Below are 23096 nucleotides of genomic sequence, written 5' to 3' on the forward strand. Positions count from 1 at the left end.
TCCCAGTCTTCTCCTGTTATGCATGGGGGGAAGGAGAGGGGGGTCACTGATTTAATGAAGCAGCCTTGCTGTGGATGTGCTGTGTCTTGCGACACTGCTTCAGACCCAGGGCAGTGGACAAGGTGCAGGGATGACCCGTCATCCAGGAGGTGCTAAGATAAGAGGGAGGGTGGAGGGGTGTGGAGTGTGTTCAGGGATGGAATGGGGGGAATGATTTTATGCCTTTCCTTTTTGGCTACCTCCCTTGTAAAGGGGAAAAAGCCTTGGTATATGTATGTATATATATAAATGATATGGATGAGGGAGAGAAGTGTTACGTGAAGTTTTTTGCTGATGATGCCAAATTACTTAAGAGAGTAAGCATAGAAGAAGACTGCAGATCGCTACAGGAAAACCTAGACAAAATATGGGAATGGAGTCAGAGGTGTGAAGTGAACTTTAACATTAAGAAATGCAGTATAATGGAACTTGGAAAAAGCAAAAATAAAATATCGGGTCAATATAAAATTGGTACCAAGGAAGTCAAAAAAGCCGACTCAGAAATGGACCTGGGAGTGATTATCTCAAGTGACTTAACACCTCTGGGGTATTGGCTGCATGTTATTGTGGAAAAGTAGCATGCAGTTGATACTTTAGGGTCTATATGGGGCGCTCCTATGGATCAGAGCCACACATAATTTTGTCTGTGATAGAGGAAAACTGTTCATAGAGAAATGATGACACTTTTATACTATGACTATCCCTCCATTATGCTTTCCCCCAACCCCTTGTTATTGTCCTGTACCATTTCTCTGAATATTTATTTCCTTTTTTCACCTACCCTCTGGTGGGGGAAGAGAATACTACCACTAAGTCTTTCACTTGAGTCATAAAAGGAGACAAAAATTGGGATGGGGGTTGGGATTAGGAGTCCTGCAACCTGTAGCCCCTACAGGAGACATTACTTAAAAGAAAAAGAAAAAGAAAAAGAAAAAAAAAGAAAAAAAAAAAAAAAAGTAAAGGCATAAGAGGGTCTGGGAGCTTTCCAACCAGTACCCTAAGGTTTGGGTCTTTTAATGTGTGTGGATGTGGTACAGATGAGAGTAAAAGGGAAGAGATAGGCAGTATGTTTGTGAGAAGAAAGATGGATGTGCTGGCTTTGAGTGAAACTAAAATGAAAGGAAAGGGCAACTGTGAGTTTGGGAGTGTAGCTGGGAGGTACTCAGGAGTGAAGAGGGGAAGAGGGAGAGAAGGGGTGGCTATGCGAGTAAATGAAGAGATAAATAAGCGGGTAGTGGAGTGGAAGGAGGTTTCATCAAGGTTGATGTGGATGAAGGTGAAGCTGGGAAGGGAAATGTGGGTTTTTGTAAGTGCGTATGGGCCTGGTCACTAGAAGAGCGTAGAGGAAAGGGAGGCTTTTTGGGTAGATATAAATGAGTGCACAGAGGGATTAGGGGGAAATGTCAATGTAATTGTATTGGGAGACCTTAATGCTAGGGTAGGAAATGAACCAATAGACAGAGTGATAGGGAAGTATGGAGTTCCAGGTAAAAATCATAGTGGAGAATTGATGGTGGAGATGTGTCTTGAAAGAGAGTTGATGATAGCAAATACAGTGTTTAGGAAGAAAGTCAAGCATAAGTACACATGGGAGAGGGTGGCGGATGGAAGGGTGGCAGATAGAGTGTTAATGGACTATATAGTGGTGACCAGGAGTATGGTAGGAAGAGTTAAGAATGTACATGTTCTAAGGGGAGAGAATGGGGGAATATCAGATCACTTTCTAGTGGAAGGTAAATTGAGAGTGGAGAATAGGTGGAGAAAGAGGAAAAGGGCAGAAGGTAGGGAGGTACTTAGAGTGAACTGCTTAAATGAAAAAAAAAAAAAAAAGTATAAGAAGCTGAAAGAGGAGTGGGAGGGAGTGAAGGATAGAGTAGAATTAGTAGTGGAGGAAGAATGGGGATGGTTCAAGGAGGGAGTCATAAGGTGTGCAAAGATGGTATGTGGAACACGTAGGGTGGGAGGAAATAGAAGGAAGGTTAGTGAGTGGTGGGATGAGGAAGCAAAGAAAGGTGGAGAAGAGAATAAGCAGGCATTCATACATTGGCTACAAGTTAGGACGAGGGAATCGTATGAGAGGTACAAAGTAAAGAGAAGGGAAGTTAAGCATAAGATAAAGGAAGCAAAGAGGAGAGCAGATGTGAAATGGGGTAAGAGTATGACAGAAAATTTTGAAAGTAATAAAAAGATGTTTTGGAAGGAAATTAAAAGAGAGAGGAGGCGAATCAAGTAGAGAAAAAAAGGTAAAAGGTACAGATGGAGAGATGATAATGGAAGAGAAGGCAGTGAGAGGAAGGTGGGCAGAGTATTTTAGGGAGTTGCTAAATGTGAAGGAGGATAGGGAGGGAAAGGTAGTTGCAGTGGGAAGCGCTAAGAAAATGAGAGTGATGAGTGAGAAAAATGGAGGAGAAATAGGGAAGGATGAAGGGAAAGCAACTGTTAAGATGATGAGAGCAGGTAAGGCACCTGGATTGGATGGATGCCATGCATAATATTTGAAGAAAGGAGGTACAGTTATGGTGGACTGGCTGGTGAGGTTATTTAATGTTTGTTTAAGAGAGGGTAGAGTGCCGGAGGACTGGAGGAGTGCCTGTATAGTTTCGCTTTACAAGGGAAAGGGGGACAAGTGTGAATGTAGTAGTTTCAGAGAGATCAGCTTGTTGAGTGTAGTTGGGAAGGCTTATGGGAGGGTCTTGATTGAGAGGATTAGGAGAGGAACAGAGGGAGTAATTGGTGAGGAACAGCATGGGTTTAGGACAGGTAGGGGTTGTGTAGATCAGATTTTTGTGGTAAGACAGATATGTGAGAAAGCTATAGGAAAAGGTAAGGATGTTTTTTGGGCTTTTATGGATCTGGAAAAGGGTTACAACAGGGTAGACAGGAAGGCACTGTGGGAGGTACTGCTGATATATGGGATAGGAGGAAAGCTGTTAAGAGCAGTCAAGAGTTTTTATGAGAGTAGTAGTGCTTGTGTTAGGATTAGAAATGGAGAGAGTGAATGGTATGAGGTAAAGGTGGGACTTCGTCAGGGATGTGTTCTGTCGCCCTGGCTGTTCAATCTTTACATGGATGGGGTGGTGCAAGAGGTGAATGCAAGGGTAGTGGGTCAGGGGTTGGGGATGATTAAAGAAAATGGAGAAAAGTGGGAGGTGAGCCAGCTGTTGTTTGCTGATGACACTGTGCTTATAGCAGGATCAGAGGAGGTATTGAGGAAGTTAGTGACAGAGTTTGAGAAGGTGTGTGAAAGAAGGAAGCTGGAGATAAATGTGGGTAAAAGTAAGGTGATGAGATGTACAAGGGGAGAGAGTGACAGTAGGCTGGAAGTGAGTATTAAGGGTGAAAGACTGGAGGAAGTGGATAGTTTTAGATACTTGGGTACGAATGTTGCAGGAAAGGGAGGAGTGGAGGTGGAGGTAGAATGTAGATTGAGAGAAGCGAGTAAATACCTTGGTGGATTAAAAAGTGTAATGAGAAATAGACATCGGGGAATGGATGCTAAGAGGAGGTTATATGAAGGAGTGATTGTGTCAACAGCATTGTATGGGGCAGAAACATGGAACATGAGGACGAGAGGAGTTTGAATGTGTTTGAGATGAGGTGTCTGAGAAGTATGATAGGGGTTACTAGGCTAGATAGAGTGAGAAATGAGGTGAGGAGGAGAACAGGGGTGGAAAGGGGGTTGGGAGATAGGGTTGATGAAAGAGTATTAGGATGGTTTGGAGACATGGAAAGAATGAGTGAAGACAGATTAGTAAAAGAATTGTAGAAGGCAGAGGTGGAAGTAGTGAATATGAGGGGGCATCCTAGGATGAGATGGATGGATGGGGTGAAAGGGGCATTACAAAAGAGAGGAATGTCTGTTGAGGAAGGATGAGAGAGGACAGAAGATAGGGGTGAACAGAGAGGGGTTGTGTATAGATGATGCTGTGATGCATGAGGGGGGATGGGGGGTGAGGAAGTATGTATGAGAAAAAATTTGACGCAGCCTGAAGGGATTTCTCCCCGTCTTCTTTTCTGCATGGGGGAATGGAGAGGGGGGGTCGCTGAATTTATGAAGCGGCCTTGCTGTGGATGTGCTGTGTCTTGCAACACTGCTTCTGATCCAGGGCAATGGACAGGATGCAGGGATGACCCGTCATCCAGGAGGTGCCAAGATAAGAGGGAGGGAGGAGGGTGGAGGGGAGTGGAATATATAGGAAATGGAATGGGTGGGAGTGGTTTCTATGCCTTCTTCTTTTTGGCTACCCCCTGTGTAGGGGGAAAAAGCCTTTGGTATATGTACCGTATGTATGTACTTAACACCTGATAAACATGTCAATAAACTAGTTGGAAAGACTTTTAACTTATCAAGATCAATGAAAGTGACCTTTGACTTTGGATGAAGAAATGGTAAAGAAAATAGTAATTACACTAATAAGACCTAAATTGGAGTATGCTGCGACACTATGGGCACCTAGTAAAAAAAAAAAAAAAAAGGAAATTAGAAAGAATTCAAAGAGCAGCAACAAAAATGGCACCTACACTCTCAGATTTGACATACGAACAAAGATTGGATAAATTACATCTATCAACACTGGAACAGAGAAGAGAAAGAGGTGATTTGCTGACTATTTACAGAATTATGAAAGGGATGGAAGTTCTTGATAGAGACGATTTATTAAAATGGAACAGAAGAGAAAAAAGAGAACACGAGAAGAAGCTAAAGAAGGACAGTTACGGAAGAGATTTGAAGAAGAATATCTTCCCACACAGAGTGATTGATGTCTGGAACAAGCTAAATAGGGAAACAGTGAATGCCAAAACTATAAAATATTTTAAGAACAAACTGGATGCAGAGAGATACAAAAATGGGTCACTAAGAGCATAGCTCTCTTCCTGTAAAATGCAACTGGGTGAATACTGTACAACTAGGTAAATACATGAAACCACTCTGCTCTGGTTGTTTCTTTCATAGTGGTTACCTTGTATCTGTAGAGCACGCATCTCCAATGTTTTTACTGCATATATATATATATATATATATATATATATATATATTTATATAACTATATATATACAAATATATATATATATATATATTTATATAAATATATATACAAATATATATATATATACTGTATATATATACATATTGATGCTTCTTCCTCCCACTCTATTGATATATCAATATACTGTAAAAGCAAAATTATTTAATTTTCAAAGTACTAGAGCAAATGCATTTATCTAATAAGGAAAGACAAACATACCTCTTCTGATAAATCCAAATGAAGAGAGATGCTCACTGTATCCTTATTCAACCTCTCTTGTAAGAATTTTGGCAATTCTTCACTTTTGGCAATTCGGCTAGGGTACAAATAGTGCATCTGCAACAGAGTACTGATGATAGTATCCTGGACAAAATACTCCTTAAATAATATTCCAATGGAATTCATACACATTCACTACCAAGAGGTAATGTCTAATACTTTTCTCAAATATCCTTTGTCATCACTTCCTTTTTGAATTATGAGAAATGCTGTAGCACTACAACATCACCAACTTGGCCAAAACTTAGCCCCAGAGGAAGAGATTCATTCGCAGAGCACTGTGAAATAGATGCAAGGAATCTAGACATAAGGGCATGTACATGGCGACCTGTCAAATTTGAGCATTTTTTCTCATTTTTCACATTTCTGCCTGTTGCACCCATACCTTTGGCCTGAGTGATGTCCAAGTGCAATTGGCAGCAGGCCTGGTGGCCCTCCACCCGTGGGTGAGATGGTGGCCCAATCGGAGCAGGTCACCAAAATGACCCCAAAACGGAAAGGGGGGGGGGGGACAAAAATTGTCAGGTCACCAGTTTTACCCAAACTCACCCCAGAGGTAGAGACTTGTCCACAGAACACTGGGAGGTAGATGCAAGGAACCTGGACCTAAGGGCATGTGCATGGTGACCTGCCAAATTTGTTTTTTTTTTTTTTGTTTTTTTTTTACATTTCCGCCTATACCTTTGGCTTGAGTGGTGTCTAAGTGCAACAGGCAGCAGACCTGGTGGGCCTCCACCCATGGGTGAGATAGTGGCCCATTCGGAGCAGGTATATTGCCAAAATACTAAAATTGCTCAAATATTAAAAACATCTTTCTTTGGTTTGTTTAGCACTATTAGGTTGCATTATTGAAATACGTGAGGAACCTATGCCAGGAGGTGCATAGCTGTGGACGAAGATGTCTCTTTTGCCCTATGCAGTTGGGCTGTTGCAAGTAACAATCATTGCTGGGAATCAGAGATTCAAACCAACTAAGCAAATGTGGAACCACCACGCTTTTGATTACACCACCAGATGTATTATAATGATATCATTATAGTCTTTAATCTACAAATCCAGTGTTGTCTCTTTTATGAAAAAGAAAGGATATTAATTCTATTTACAAACGGCTTTTTTCTTTTGAGAGGCAGCTGGCCCAAGCATGCACCCATCCAACAGCCACTTGCTTCCTTTCCATCTCGGCTCCCTGTGGATGAAAGCCCATCCCTGTCACCTGCTCAGTGCTCGGATCGAAAGTAATGCAACAAAACACAACATATCTACAGCAGGGCCCAATATCCTAAGCTGGTTTACCCTCACTACATCACATGGCAATCCTCCCTCCTTGCCTCCTCATGCGAAAATAGAGAAAGACGAGGAGAAGTCTCTTCGCATCATGATAATTTATATTCCATTCACAATCATTCTCCATTCACACCTACCACTTACCTTCTTCCTTCCCTACTCAACAGATATTCCCCTTCTACTCAAGGCCTCTTTCACCCCATCCATCTCTTTCTCGGTCTTCCACTCAAGCTCCTTCCACACTTGTCAACCTGGAAGCTGACAGCGAGGGACATTTCGTCCACACGTAAGCTGTACCACGTGGACCGACCCATACTCAGGAGAGAGAAGCCGCTGTAGCGCGCCGTTACTTAATCCTAGGTCAAAGGTTGACCATAGCGAGAGGTAATCCCTTTCCAGGGCCGCCAACTAGACCGGACAATTCGTCGTCACTGCTGCGCTGTGCATGCGCAGTACAATCCTCCTCTTCGGTTTTCCTCCCCTCCCATATCCACAGAGGGAGGTCACGAAGGAACTTGAGGGACCAGGAGGGACACTCTACGACGGTCCGCCCTCCGTGACGGACCAAAGACAAGACGGGAAAGCTCACGGAGAGCCGCATCGTCCACATACATTTTACTGTGCGGCTCTCTCACTAGATGGCGTTTACGTCAATCACCAGTTTTAACTGCATCGTCTGTTTGTTTACAATTAAGCGGGACATTCAATCATGGAGTGTGGGCGGAACTATCACCCATGTGTGGTGTGCAAAAAAAAAAAAAAAAAATGCCTTTCCCCATCTAATATTTCAAGTTTTTCCTAAAGACAGAGAAAGGTAAGAGATTCAACATACACAGTACATGGAAACTTTAACAGAAAATGGAGGAATAAAATAGAACATGGTTAAAATCTTCTTTATCTTTATATCAGACTCAGTGCAGTGTCACTTAGCTTGGAAATGAAAATTATAGATGAATACCTTACAAATATCTAGAAATATGAATTGATCATGTCAAATTCATACCATATCTTTATGGCAGTCCCAGGCAGGCACAGCAACTTTGATATAGTTATGTCATGTTCTTAGCTTAAGTGGTAAAGTTATAAACTTTTACCTTTAACCTTAATTTTGAATAAATGGCCAAATACACCCAAAAAAAAAAAAAAAAAAAAAAAAAGAATCGCATGTATGTTACTTCTTTTTTTTTTGGCAGTTTGTGACTGCTTCTTTGGTAGTTTTAAAATTTAACGGTTTTTGTTGAATGATTTCTCTGTATTATGCTTATTCTTTTATGGTCTCACTAAACGTCAACCAACGCCGACCAAACCCAAATAATGACGGCTTTTGCTCAAATGTATAATTTTATATAGAAATTAGCATGTGGTTGCATTATTTGACCAATTTTCTTTTTAAATGTGTGATTTTCATGTAATTTGATCAAAGAGAAGTTACGTTTTTATCGTCTGCAAAATTACCTAAGTCGACCAACGCCGACCAAACCCAAACAATGACGGCTTTTGCTCAAATGCATAATTTTATATAAAAATTAGCATATGGTTACATTATTTGACCTATTTTCTTTAAAATGTGTAATTTTCATGCAATTTGATCAAAGAAAATTTAGGCTTTTATCCTCTGCTAAATTACCAACCACAGGCACGAATGCCGTCCGACTCACTAATAGCCGACCAACGCCGAACAAGGACGGTTTATACTCAAATGCACGATTATGTATAAAAAACTAGCATATGGTTGCATTATTTTACTTATTTTCTTTAAAATGTGTGATTTCCATGTAATTTGATCAAAGAAGTTACGTTTTTATCCTATGCAAAATTATTTTATGTATGATTGCAAATCTTGTTTGTTTGATTTTGTGACTTATTTCTTGCATGTTCATCCTTTTATTTTTGTCTATGTTTTTTACAATACAGTACCTGTCTTGCTACATATGTATATATTTTTGTTTGCTTGCTTTTGGGATTTTCCTTTGTTCTGTTAACATTTTTTGCTTTATTTTTGCTTAATATGCATGTTATGTCTGCTTTGTTTTTTTTTGTTTCATATTATTGTTTCTGATTACTGATTTTCCAATGTTTTGTTTGGTATTTAATATCTGATTGCATGTTTTGGTTGCCTGATGTATGGTTCATTTTTGAAGTTGAATAATGTTATTTCTTTTAGTTTGTTTGGTATATGTTCTTACAAGACAGTATTGCTTTGTTGCAAATAAAAGAATCTCATGTATACCAAACTTTTACTATCCTTGTTTGTATAATTTGTGTACAGACACTTGAATAAGTGTACAAAGTTCAAACATAAGCACAAGCACAAACAAGAAAAACATGATATTACAGAAATGATAAAATGAATATAACTAAAATAACATTTAAATTTTAACTGTTTACTCAATCTCAAATATTTAGTAATGAATGATGCATTGTGCAGAAATATTTTACCAACTTTTGATTTTATAAATATGATCATGTGTGTAAAGCATATATTAAATAGTCTTGTTTGTATGCAAAAGTTATAAAATTACTACTTATTATTTTATAAAGAGAAAGTAAAACTTTTTCGAGATCTTGATTATTTTAGCGAAAGGATCAGTTTTAAAATTTCCATAAACACTATATATAATACAAGTTAAGTATGATTTGAAAGCCGCGCTACGCCACTTCCGATTTATAGTTTGCGGCTCTGTCGATAGATGGCGCGCATTCACGCTGGATGGATGACGTTTTCTTATTAGTAAAAAAATAGAAGCTTTCCCATCTTTCCTATATAGTCTTTGGCTGACGGACCAGGAGGGACACAATCTCTACGACGGGCCGCCATCCGCGGCGGACTAGGAGGGGCTCAGCACCCGACTGGAGCAGCAGGACTCAGCTGGTCGACCCGAGCAGATCACAGCGACGAGCTGTAGCGGACACTTAGCCTCTTCCTCCAAACAGGAAAGTGTTGTAGAATTACTTATCTCTAACATATTTTGTTCAGTTAATCCAAATAAAGCCATCATAGTAGTGTTAGTGCTCTCTCTCTTATCATTTTTCTCGAGTACATCACATTTTGAACCCTTTTGACAACTCTGCTAGTCTTTCCTCACTCATTTTCCATGTGCCCAAACCACCCCAGTATTTTTTCATTCCTATCTGCCAGCTCTCTTTCCACCCTTGCTCTCCACTTCCTCATTTCTCATTCTAGCTATCCTAGTAACCCCCAACCATATTTCTCAAACACATTTGCACTCCTTTCCACTTCCCTTTCATTCTAAATATCTGATGATAATAATAATTATAATGATAATAATAATAATAATAGTAATAATAATAATGACAGTCACAATATTGATAATAATATTATTGATAATAATAATAATAACGATAATAATGATATTGATAATTATGATAATGATAAGAATGTCAATAATGTCAATAATGATAATAATATTAATAATAATAATAATAACAATAATAACGATGATAACACTGATTTTGTTAACAATTATAATACCTACTTTTTGGTCCCACGATAACTGATTCCTCTTTTCTACTTCGTTATCTACAAGCGACTTCATCGTCCAACGGAAGTCGTTCACTTCCGAATTTTTTAGGGCATCGAATTCATGCAGAGCTAGAAAAGAATGATCCACCTTGTCATATTCGTATATATACACACACACACACACACACGTATATATATATATATATATATACAGTATATATATATATATATATATATATATATATATATATATAGACAAATTGTTTCCATAGTTGAGACAGTTGAACGTCACAGAACGGAGCACGCTGACTGGTTCGTGCTCTTGAGGGGACGTATATTCTGTTGGTCTGCACATGTCTGTTACTCTATAAAAGACTTGTCGAAACGTCAGATTAGTGTTCCTGATACAACTCGTGATTTCCTACCATCATTTCCACTCATAATGATAAATAAGAACAATGATAGTAACAATAATGATAGTTATATATATATATATATATATATATATATATACATATATATATTATATATATATATATATGTATATATACACACACAGTATATATATACATATATATATATATATATATATACACACACACACACACACACTTTCAACGAACGGACGGCTTGACGAACGCTCTGAAGAAAAGTGCAGATTGTGGATATCAACGCAAAGAGAAGTGCCTTTTTGTATTTGCAGGGGAGGGGGAATTGCTCGTGAGGTAGTGGGAAAGTAAGGAAAGAGGAGAGGGGGAGGGATTACTGGGGAAATGGAAGGTAATGAGGAGGTGGAGGAAATGGCCCTGACGGGCCGCCGGGTAGACAAAAGACCCCAAGACGAGTTGGATGATAACATGTCTAATAGGAATGTGAAGATTAGAGGTATAGATAGGAGCAATATAGCAGAAAGTGATGAGAATATTTTCAAGGGATTTAAAGAGAGTGGGGGGGACTCAAACCCCCCCCCGACTGACAAGACTAGAGATGAAGGTTGATAAGGTGATCGAGGACTTGGAGAGTAGGTTAGGTCATATGAACACCATTTTAAAAAGGGTTGAAAGATTGGAAGAACTGGAAAAGGCGAATAAAAACTTAACTGATGAAATAGAAGAACTAAAAAGACAGTTAAGAGAGGTAAAGGGGGAGAATGAGGAATTGAAGAAGAATAGTAAAGAAAACAGAGAAACAATAGCTAAAGAAAGTAAAAATTGGAAGCAAACCCAAGAAGGAAATAAGATTTCATTCACTGACATAGTCAAACAGCAATTGAAAGAACATACTGAAGACTCAGTTATTAAAGTGATGAGACAAAAGGAGAATATAGTAAGGGATTTAGCAGACAAGAAGAAATGTATAATTATATTAGGAATGGAAGAGAAACACAACACAGATAGAACCACAAGAATCAAAGAGGAAAATGAAAAAGTAAGCCAATTACTAGAATCAGTTCAGGAAGATGAACCAGGAATTATGAAACAAATCGAAGAGAAATTTAGACTCGGAAAGTATAGCACAGACAAGACCAGACCAATTAAGATTAAATTCAAGTCACAAACAACGGCAGAGAATATCTTATCCAAAACAGGGAAACTAGCAACAAGTGAACAACACAAAAAGATATGGATAAAAAGAGAAATGAATAAAGAGGAAAGAGAGGAAGAAAAGCAGAAAAGACTGGAAGCTAAGACAAAAAACGAGAACAGAACGGAGTCAGAGAAAGAGAGATTCTATTGGAGAGTAGTGAACATGAAACTAAGGAAGTTCGACATACAAAAGAAAAACATAAGGGAAACAGAGAACACAATGGAAGTGGCAGAAAACTAAGAGTGTCTTACACAAATATAGATGGATTAATAACAGGATTGAATGAGCTGAATGATTATTTGAAAGAAAAAGAACCGGACATAATGGGAATTGTAGAAACAAAATTAAAAGGCCCACTACCACCCAACAGTGTAGGACATGATGCATACAATTATTGGATTAGAAACAGAGAGAAAAAGCAAGGGGGTGGAGTTATGTTCCTGACTAAGAAGGATATAAACGTGAAAGGTGTCATATATGGAAAGAATACAGTAGAGATGATTATGATAGAAGTGGAAGACAGAGATAAGAAGAGCAGAAAATTTGTGATCAATTATGTGCCTCCGAAAACAGCCTCATGGGAGGAGAGTGAATATAAAAGTATGTTAGAGGACACAAAGATAGCATTAACTAAAATAATGGAAGACGGAGGAAGAATAGTTATGATGGGCGACTTTAATTGCAAAGAAATCTGCTGGGAAGAAATGACAGCAAAGAGTGGTGATGACTCATGGGGAAATGCTCTACTTGAGATGATTACTGACCATTCAATGACACAATGGATACAAGAGAACACTAGGTATAGAAATGAAGAAGAACCATCGAGGCTAGACTTAATAATTACATCTGAACCTAGAATAGTGGACAAGATTGAATATAAAACACCAATAGGTAAAAGTGACCACATATTGATTGAACTGGAACTTAATGAAGAAAAATATATGAAAAGAAATGAACAATATAGAAAAGGAAGAATGATGTATGAAAAAACAAACTTTGATAAAATAAGAGAATTCTTCCAACAAGAAAACTGGGAAGAAATATACAAAGAAGAAACATCAGTGGAAGAGAAATGGAATATTTTGACAAAAATTTACAAAAAAGGAGTGGAAAAGTATGTCCCAAGACAAAAACAAGAAAAAGAATATGTAAAATGCTGGTACAACAAAAGTTGTAGGGAGTTAAAAGACAAAAGAGACAAAGCCTGGACCAGATGGAAAAAAGACAGAAGACCTGAAAAATGGAAAATATATACTGGTTATAGAAATGAATATGTACAAAAGTGCAGAGAGAAAAAAAGAAAATATGAAAAAGATGTTATAGAAAAGTGTAAAGATCAACCAAAACTATTCTACAGATTTGTAAACAATAAACTGAAAAACAAACAAGACTTGGAGAAATTGAGACAAGGAGGAGTTGAATACACTGAGGAAATGGAAATGGCAGAAATTATGAACAAACATTTTAAATCAGTGTTTACAAGGGAAAATATACAACCTGAAGAGATTGAGTGGAAAGAAAAAGTCCCCCCTATGGAAGAAATAGAAGTAACAAAGAATGAAATATTGACACACTTGGGTAATTTTGATGTCAGAAAATCGCATGGGCCAGATGAAATAGCAAACTGGATTCTGAAAGAATGCAGGAATGAACTGGCAGACAAAATACATAGCATAATAAGCAGTTCCTTAAAAGAAGGAAAAGTTCCAGAAGATTGGAAAAAAGCAAATATAGTACCTATATATAAAGGAGGAAATAAAGAAGAACCTACCAATTATAGACCAGTCTCTCTAACAAGTACAATAGCAAAAATTTGTGAAAGAATTATCAAAAGTAGATGGGTAAAATACTTGGAAAAAAACAACGTACTAAATCCAAGGCAATTTGGATTCAGACAAGGACGGTCATGCGTCACCAATTTAATATGTTTCTATTCAAGGCTAATAGATATAATACAAGAAAGAGATGGATGGGCTGATTGTGCATTTCTAGACCTAAAAAAAGCTTTTGACAAAGTACCACATAAGAAGTTGCTTAAGAAATTAGAATATGAAGGAGGAATACAAGGTAAATTGCTAAATTGGATGGAAGACTTTTTGCAAGAAAGAAAAATGAGAGTAGTGATAAGAGATCAGCACTCAAAATGGAATGAAGTAATAAGCGGTGTCCCGCAGGGAACAGTTCTGGCCCCAATAATGTTTGCTATATATATTAATGATATGGATGAAGGAATTGAAAGCTATATGAGCTTCTTTGCAGATGATGCAAAACTACTGAAAAGAGTGAAAACTGAAGAAGATTGTGAATCACTACAGAGGGATCTAAATAAAGTACAAGAATGGAGTAGGAAGTGGGAGATGGAGTTCAATACAAAAAAGTGTAGTATAATGGAATTTGGAAAAAGCAAAAAACAGAATAGCAGGATCATATAATTTGGGAGAAGAAGGAATAAAAAAAGTAGAAAATGAGAAGGACCTGGGAGTCATTGTTATGAATAACATGTCACCTGAGAAACATATAAATAAGATTTTTGGAGAAACTTATAATTTAATAAGAACAATCAAAGTGGCATTTACATACCTGGATGAAGAAATGGTGAGGAAAATCCTAATCACCCTGATAAGACCAAGATTGGAATATGCAGCAACGATATGGTCACCAAGTACAAAAAAATGTATAAAAAAACTTGAAAGGATACAAAGAGCAATTACAAAACTGGCACCAACACTCTCAAAACTATCATATGAAGAGAGACTACAAAAACTTAAACTACAGACACTAGAGCAAAGAAGAGAGAGAGGAGATTTGATAGCTATTTACAGAATCATGAAAGGCATAGAAATTACTGATAGAGAGAATCTGATAAAATGGGATGACAGAAATACAAGAGGACACGGAAAGAAAATAAAAAAAGACAGCTATAGAAGAGATTTTAAAAAGAACAGCTTTCCTCACAGAGCAATAGACAGTTGGAACAAGTTAGATGAGAAAGTGGTGTGTGCAAAAACAATACATGAATTTAAAAATAGTTTAGATAAAATGAGATATGAAGACGGGACCCCACGAGCATAGCTCCCCTTCCCGTAAAATACAACTAGGTAAATACAACTAGGTAAATACACTTTCAACGAACGGACGGCTTGACGAACGCTCTGAAGAAAAGTGCAGATTGTGGATACCAACGCAAAGAGAAGTGCCTTTTTGTATTTGCAGGGGGGGGGGGAATTGCTCGTGAGGTAGTGGGAAAGTAAGGAAAGAGGAGAGGGGGAGGGATTACTGGGGAAATGGAAGGTAATGAGGAGGTGGAGGAAATGGCCCTGACGGGCCGCCGGGTAGACAAAAGACCCCAAGACGAGTTGGATGATAACATGTCTAATAGGAATGTGAAGATTAGAGGTATAGATAGGAGCAATATAGCAGAAAGTGATGAGAATATTTTCAAGGGATTTAAAGAGAGTGGGGGGGACTCAAACCCCCCCCGACTGACAAGACTAGAGATGAAGGTTGATAAAGTGATCGAGGACTTGGAGAGTAGGTTAGGTCATATGAACACCATTTTAAAAAGGGTTGAAAGATTGGAAGAACTGGAAAAGGCGAATAAAAACTTAACTGATGAAATAGAAGAACTAAAAAGACAGTTAAGAGAGGTAAAGGGGGAGAATGAGGAATTGAAGAAGAATAGTAAAGAAAACAGAGAAACAATAGCTAAAGAAAGTAAAAATTGGAAGCAAACCCAAGAAGGAAATAAGATTTCATTCACTGACATAGTCAAACAGCAATTGAAAGAACATACTGAAGACTCAGTTATTAAAGTGATGAGACAAAAGGAGAATATAGTAAGGGATTTAGCAGACAAGAAGAAATGTATAATTATATTAGGAATGGAAGAGAAACACAACACAGATAGAACCACAAGAATCAAAGAGGAAAATGAAAAAGTAAGCCAATTACTAGGATCAGTTCAGGAAGATGAACCAGGAATTATGAAACAAATCGAAGAGAAATTTAGACTCGGAAAGTATAGCACAGACAAGACCAGACCAATTAAGATTAAATTCAAGTCACAAACAACGGCAGAGAATATCTTATCCAAAACAGGGAAACTAGCAACAAGTGAACAACACAAAAAGATATGGATAAAAAGAGAAATGAATAAAGAGGAAAGAGAGGAAGAAAAGCAGAAAAGACTGGAAGCTAAGACAAAAAACGAGAACAGAACGGAGTCAGAGAAAGAGAGATTCTATTGGAGAGTAGTGAACATGAAACTAAGGAAGTTCGACATACAAAAGAAAAACATAAGGGAAACAGAGAACACAATGGAAGTGGCAGAAAACTAAGAGTGTCTTACACAAATATAGATGGATTAATAACAGGATTGAATGAGCTGAATGATTATTTGAAAGAAAAAGAACCGGACATAATGGGAATTGTAGAAACAAAATTAAAAGGCCCACTACCACCCAACAGTGTAGGACATGATGCATACAATTATTGGATTAGAAACAGAGAGAAAAAGCAAGGGGGTGGAGTTATGTTCCTGACTAAGAAGGATATAAACGTGAAAGGTGTCATATATGGAAAGAATACAGTAGAGATGATTATGATAGAAGTGGAAGACAGAGATAAGAAGAGCAGAAAATTTGTGATCAATTATGTGCCTCCGAAAACAGCCTCATGGGAGGAGAGTGAATATAAAAGTATGTTAGAGGACACAAAGATAGCATTAACTAAAATAATGGAAGACGGAGGAAGAATAGTTATGATGGGCGACTTTAATTGCAAAGAAATCTGCTGGGAAGAAATGACAGCAAAGAGTGGTGATGACTCATGGGGAAATGCTCTACTTGAGATGATTACTGACCATTCAATGACACAATGGATACAAGAGAACACTAGGTATAGAAATGAAGAAGAACCATCGAGGCTAGACTTAATAATTACATCTGAACCTAGAATAGTGGACAAGATTGAATATAAAACACCAATAGGTAAAAGTGACCACATATTGATTGAACTGGAACTTAATGAAGAAAAATATATGAAAAGAAATGAACAATATAGAAAAGGAAGAATGATGTATGAAAAAACAAACTTTGATAAAATAAGAGAATTCTTCCAACAAGAAAACTGGGAAGAAATATACAAAGAAGAAACATCAGTGGAAGAGAAATGGAATATTTTGACAAAAATTTACAAAAAAGGAGTGGAAAAGTATGTCCCAAGACAAAAACAAGAAAAAGAATATGTAAAATGCTGGTACAACAAAAGTTGTAGGGAGTTAAAAGACAAAAGAGACAAAGCCTGGACCAGATGGAAAAAAGACAGAAGACCTGAAAAATGGAAAATATATACTGGTTATAGAAATGAATATGTACAAAAGTGCAGAGAGAAAAAAAGAAAATATGAAAAAGATGTTATAGAAAAGTGTAAAGATCAACCAAAACTATTCTACAGATTTGTAAACAATAAACTGAAAAACAAACAAGACTTGGAGAAATTGAGACAAGGAGGAGTTGAATACACTGAGGAAATGGAAATGGCAGAAATTATGAACAAACATTTTAAATCAGTGTTTACAAGGGAAAATATACAACCTGAAGAGATTGAGTGGAAAGAAAAAGTCCCCCCTATGGAAGAAATAGAAGTAACAAAGAATGAAATATTGACACACTTGGGTAATTTTGATGTCAGAAAATCGCATGGGCCAGATGAAATAGCAAACTGGATTCTGAAAGAATGCAGGAATGAACTGGCAGACAAAATACATAGCATAATAAGCAGTTCCTTAAAAGAAGGAAAAGTTCCAGAAGATTGGAAAAAAGCAAATATAGTACCTATATATAAAGGAGGAAATAAAGAAGAACCTACCAATTATAGACCAGTCTCTCTAACAAGTACAATAGCAAAAATTTGTGAAAGAATTATCAAAAGTAGATGGGTAAAATACTTGGAAAAAAACAACGTACTAAATCCAAGGCAATTTGGATTCAGACAAGGACGGTCATGCGTCACCAATTTAATATGTTTCTATTCAAGGCTAATAGATATAATACAAGAAAGAGATGGATGGGCTGATTGTGCATTTCTAGACCTAAAAAAAGCTTTTGACAAAGTACCACATAAGAAGTTGCTTAAGAAATTAGAATATGAAGGAGGAATACAAGGTAAATTGCTAAATTGGATGGAAGACTTTTTGCAAGAAAGAAAAATGAGAGTAGTGATAAGAGATCAGCACTCAAAATGGAATGAAGTAATAAGCGGTGTCCCGCAAGGAACAGTTCTGGCCCCAATAATGTTTGCTATATATATTAATGATATGGATGAAGGAATTGAAAGCTATATGAGCTTCTTTGCAGATGATGCAAAACTACTGAAAAGAGTGAAAACTGAAGAAGATTGTGAATCACTACAGAGGGATCTAAATAAAGTACAAGAATGGAGTAGGAAGTGGGAGATGGAGTTCAATACAAAAAAGTGTAGTATAATGGAATTTGGAAAAAGCAAAAACAGAATAGCAGGATCATATAATTTGGGAGAAGAAGGAATAAAAAAAGTAGAAAATGAGAAGGACCTGGGAGTCATTGTTATGAATAACATGTCACCTGAGAAACATATAAATAAGATTTTTGGAGAAACTTATAATTTAATAAGAACAATCAAAGTGGCATTTACATACCTGGATGAAGAAATGGTGAGGAAAATCCTAATCACCCTGATAAGACCAAGATTGGAATATGCAGCAACGATATGGTCACCAAGTACAAAAAAATGTATAAAAAAACTTGAAAGGATACAAAGAGCAATTACAAAACTGGCACCAACACTCTCAAAACTATCATATGAAGAGAGACTACAAAAACTTAAACTACAGACACTAGAGCAAAGAAGAGAGAGAGGAGATTTGATAGCTATTTACAGAATCATGAAAGGCATAGAAATTACTGATAGAGAGAATCTGATAAAATGGGATGACAGAAATACAAGAGGACACGGAAAGAAAATAAAAAAAGACAGCTATAGAAGAGATTTTAAAAAGAACAGCTTTCCTCACAGAGCAATAGACAGTTGGAACAAGTTAGATGAGAAAGTGGTGTGTGCAAAAACAATACATGAATTTAAAAATAGTTTAGATAAAATGAGATATGAAGACGGGACCCCACGAGCATAGCTCCCCTTCCCGTAAAATACAACTAGGTAAATACAACTAGGTAAATACACACACACACTTCAACGAATGGACGGCTTAGAAGACGTTCTGAAGAAAATTGAAGTCTGTGGATCCCAACGCAAAGAGAAGTGCCTAGTGTTTTTGCAGGGTGGGGGGGAAATTGCTCGTGGAGTAGTGGGAACGTAGGGAAAGAGGAAAAGGGGAGGGGTTCTGAGGGAAATGGAAGGAAATGAGGAGGGAGTAGACTTTGCCCAGCCAGACAAGCGGAAGGTAAACAAAAGACTTAGCGAGGATCAAATGTCTAATAAAAATGTAAAGATTAGAAGTATAGAGAGGAGCAATACAGAAGAAAGTGACGAGAATATGTTCCAGGGATTTAAAGAGGGTGGGGGGGGACACAACCCCCCCCCCCGACTGATAAGACTAGAGGAGAGAGTTGATAAGGTGATCGAGGACTTGGAACGTAAGTTAGGTAATGTAGACTCCATTTTCCAGAGAATTGAAAGGTTGGAACAACTAGAGAAGGCTAACAGAAACTTAACTGAAGAAATAGAGGACCTAAAAAGACAGGTCGGAAATGTAAAGGAGGAGAATGAGAAATTGAAGAAGAATAGTAATGAAAATAGAGAGAAAATAGCTACAGAAGTTAAAAATTGGAGAATAACTCAAGAAGGGAATAAGGTTTCATTCACTGACATAGTCAAACAGCAATTGAAAGAACATAATGAAGACTCAGTTATTAAAGTGATGAGACAGAAGGAGAATATAGTAAGAGAATTAGCTGACAAAAAGAAATGTATAATTATATTAGGAATGGAAGAGAAACATAACCCAGATAGAACCGCAAGAATCAAGGAGGAAAATGAAAGAGTAAGCAGTTTATTAAAATTAGTCCAGGAAGATGAACCAGAAATTATAAAGGAAATTGAGGAAAAATTCAGACTAGGAAAATATAGTACAGATAAGACCAGACCAATTAAGATTAAATTCAGGTCACAAACAACGGCAGAGAAAATTCTATCCAAGACAGGGAAACTAGCAACAAATGATCAATATAAAAAGGTATGGATAAAAAGAGAAATGAATAAGGAGGAAAGAGAGGCAGAAAAGAAGAAAAGAATTGAAGCTAAGGCAAAAAACGAGGAAAGAACGGAGTCAGAGAAAGAGAGATTCTATTGGAGAGTAGTGAACATGAAAATAAAGCAGTTCGACATACTAAAGAAAAACATAAGGGAAACAGAGAACACAATGGAAGTGGCAGAAAACTAAGAGTGTCTTACACAAATATAGATGGATTGATAACAGGATTGAATGAACTGAATGATTATTTGAAAGAAAAAGAACCGGACATAATGGGAATTGTAGAAACAAAATTAAAAGGCCCACTACCACCCAACAGTGTAGGACATGATACATACAATTATTGGATTAGAAACAGAGAGAAAAAAACAAGGGGGTGGAGTTATGTTCCTGACTAAGAAGGATATAAACGTGAAAGGTGTCATATATGGAAAGAATACAGTAGAGATGATTATGATAGAAGTGGAAGACCGAGATAAGAAGAGCAGAAAATTTGTGATCAATTATGTGCCTCCGAAAACAGCCTCATGGGAGGAGAGTGAACATAAAAGTATGTTAGAGGACACAAAGATAGCATTAACTAAAATAATGGAAGACGGAGGAAGAATAGTTATGATGGGCGACTTTAATTGCAAAGAAATCTGCTGGGAAGAAATGACAGTAAAGAGTGGTGATGACTCATGGGGAAATGCTCTACTTGAGATGATTACTGACCATTCAATGACACAATGGATACAAGAGAACACTAGGTATAGAAATGAAGAAGAACCATCGAGGCTAGACTTAATAATTACATCTGAACCTAGAATAGTGGACAAGATTGAATATAAAACACCAATAGGTAAAAGTGACCACATATTGATTGAACTGGAACTTAATGAAGAAAAATATATGAAAAGAAATGAACAATATAGAAAAGGAAGAATGATGTATGAAAAAACAAACTTTGATAAAATAAGAGAATTCTTCCAACAAGAAAACTGGGAAGAAATATACAAAGAAGAAACATCAGTGGAAGAGAAATGGAATATTTTGACAAAAAATTACAAAAAAGGAGTGGAAAAGTATGTCCCAAGACAAAAACAAGAAAAAGAATATGTAAAATGCTGGTACAACAAAAGTTGTAGGGAGTTAAAAGACAAAAGAGACAAAGCCTGGACCAGATGGAAAAAAGACAGAAGACCTGAAAAATGGAAAATATATACTGGTTATAGAAATGAATATGTACAAAAGTGCAGAGAGGAAAAAAGAAAATATGAAAAAGATGTTATAGAAAAGTGTAAAGATCAACCAAAACTATTCTACAGATTTGTAAACAATAAACTGAAAAACAAACAAGACTTGGAGAAATTAAGACAAGGAGGAGTTGAATACACTGAGGAAATGAAAATGGCAGAAATTATGAACAAACATTTTAAATCAGTGTTTACAAGGGAAAATATACAACCTGAAGAGATTGAGTGGAAGGAAAAAGTCCCCCCTATGGAAGAAATAGAAGTAACAAAGAATGAAATATTGACACACTTGGGTAATTTTGATGTCAGAAAATCGCATGGGCCAGATGAAATAGCAAACTGGATTCTGAAAGAATGCAGGAATGAACTGGCAGACAAAATACATAGCATAATAAGCAGTTCCTTAAAAGAAGGAAAAGTTCCAGAAGATTGGAAAAAAGCAAATATAGTACCTATATATAAAGGAGGAAATAAAGAAGAACCTACCAACTATAGACCAGTCTCTCTAACAAGTACAATAGCAAAAATATGTGAAAGAATTATCAAAAGTAGATGGGTAAAATACTTGGAAAAAAACAACGTACTAAATCCAAGGCAATTTGGATTCAGACAAGGACGATCATGCGTCACCAATTTAATATGTTTCTATTCAAGGCTAATAGATATAATACAAGAAAGAGATGGATGGGCTGATTGTGCATTTCTAGACCTAAAAAAAGCCTTTGACAAAGTACCACATAAGAAGCTGCTTAAGAAATTAGAATATGAAGGAGGAATACAAGGTAAATTGCTAAATTGGATGGAAGACTTTTTGCAAGACAGAAAAATGAGAGTAGTGATAAGAGATCAGCACTCAAAATGGAATGAAGTAATAAGCGGTGTCCCGCAGGGAACAGTTCTGGCCCCAATAATGTTTGCTATATATATTAATGATATGGATGAAGGAATTGAAAGCTATATGAGCTTCTTTGCAGATGATGCAAAACTACTGAAAAGAATGAAAACTGAAGAAGATTGTGAATCACTACAGAGAGATCTAAATAAAGTACAGGAATGGAGTAGGAAGTGGGAGATGGAGTTCAATACAAAAAAGTGTAGTATAATGGAATTTGGAAAAAGCAAAAACAGAATAACAGGATCATATAATTTGGGAGAAGAAGGAATAAAAAGAGTAGAAAATGAGAAGGACCTGGGAGTCATTGTTATGAATAATATGTCACCTGAGAAACATATAAATAAGATTTTTGGAGAAACCTATAATTTAATAAGAACAATCAAAGTGGCATTTACATACCTGGATGAAGAAATGGTGAGGAAAATCCTAATCACCCTGATAAGACCAAGATTGGAATATGCAGCAACGATATGGTCACCAAGTACAAAAAAATGTATAAAAAAACTTGAAAGAATACAAAGAGCAATTACAAAATTGGCACCAACACTCTCAAAACTATCATATGAAGAGAGACTACAAAAACTTAAACTACAGACACTAGAGCAAAGAAGAGAGAGAGGAGATTTGATAACTATTTACAGAATCATGAAAGGCATAGAAATTACTGATAGAGAGAATCTGATAAAATGGGATGACAGAAATACAAGAGGACACGGAAAGAAAATAAAAAAAGACAGCTATAGAAGAGATTTGAAAAAGAACAGCTTTCCTCACAGAGCAATAGACAGTTGGAACAAGTTAGATGAGAAAGTGGTGTGTGCAAAAACAATACACGAATTTAAAAATAGTTTAGATAAAATGAGATATGAAGACGGGACCCCACGAGCATAGCTCCCCTTCCCGTAAAATACAACTAGGTAAATACAACTAGGTAAATACACATATATATATATATATATATATATATATATATATATATATATATATATATATATATATACATACAGTGTATATATAT

General features: G+C 36.8%; 1 protein-coding gene across 1 annotated transcript in view; it reads right to left on the reverse strand.

Annotated features, from left to right (window-relative positions):
* The window catches only part of LOC143029824 (phosphatidylinositol 4,5-bisphosphate 3-kinase catalytic subunit delta isoform-like), a 93661-nt gene that overhangs the window by 56954 nt on the left and 13611 nt on the right, over positions 1-23096 (reverse strand). The window contains exons 4-5 of the mRNA XM_076192884.1: positions 10127-10242; positions 5286-5402 (exon numbers count right to left, since the gene is read on the reverse strand). Coding sequence (XP_076048999.1) covers positions 5286-5402; positions 10127-10242 — 233 coding nt within the window. The remainder of the gene's footprint in view (positions 1-5285; positions 5403-10126; positions 10243-23096) is intronic.

The sequence above is a fragment of the Oratosquilla oratoria genome, chromosome 11 (assembly GCF_046742065.1).
Source record: "Oratosquilla oratoria isolate Oo_2021 chromosome 11, ASM4674206v1, whole genome shotgun sequence".
Lineage (NCBI taxonomy): Eukaryota > Metazoa > Arthropoda > Malacostraca > Stomatopoda > Squillidae > Oratosquilla > Oratosquilla oratoria.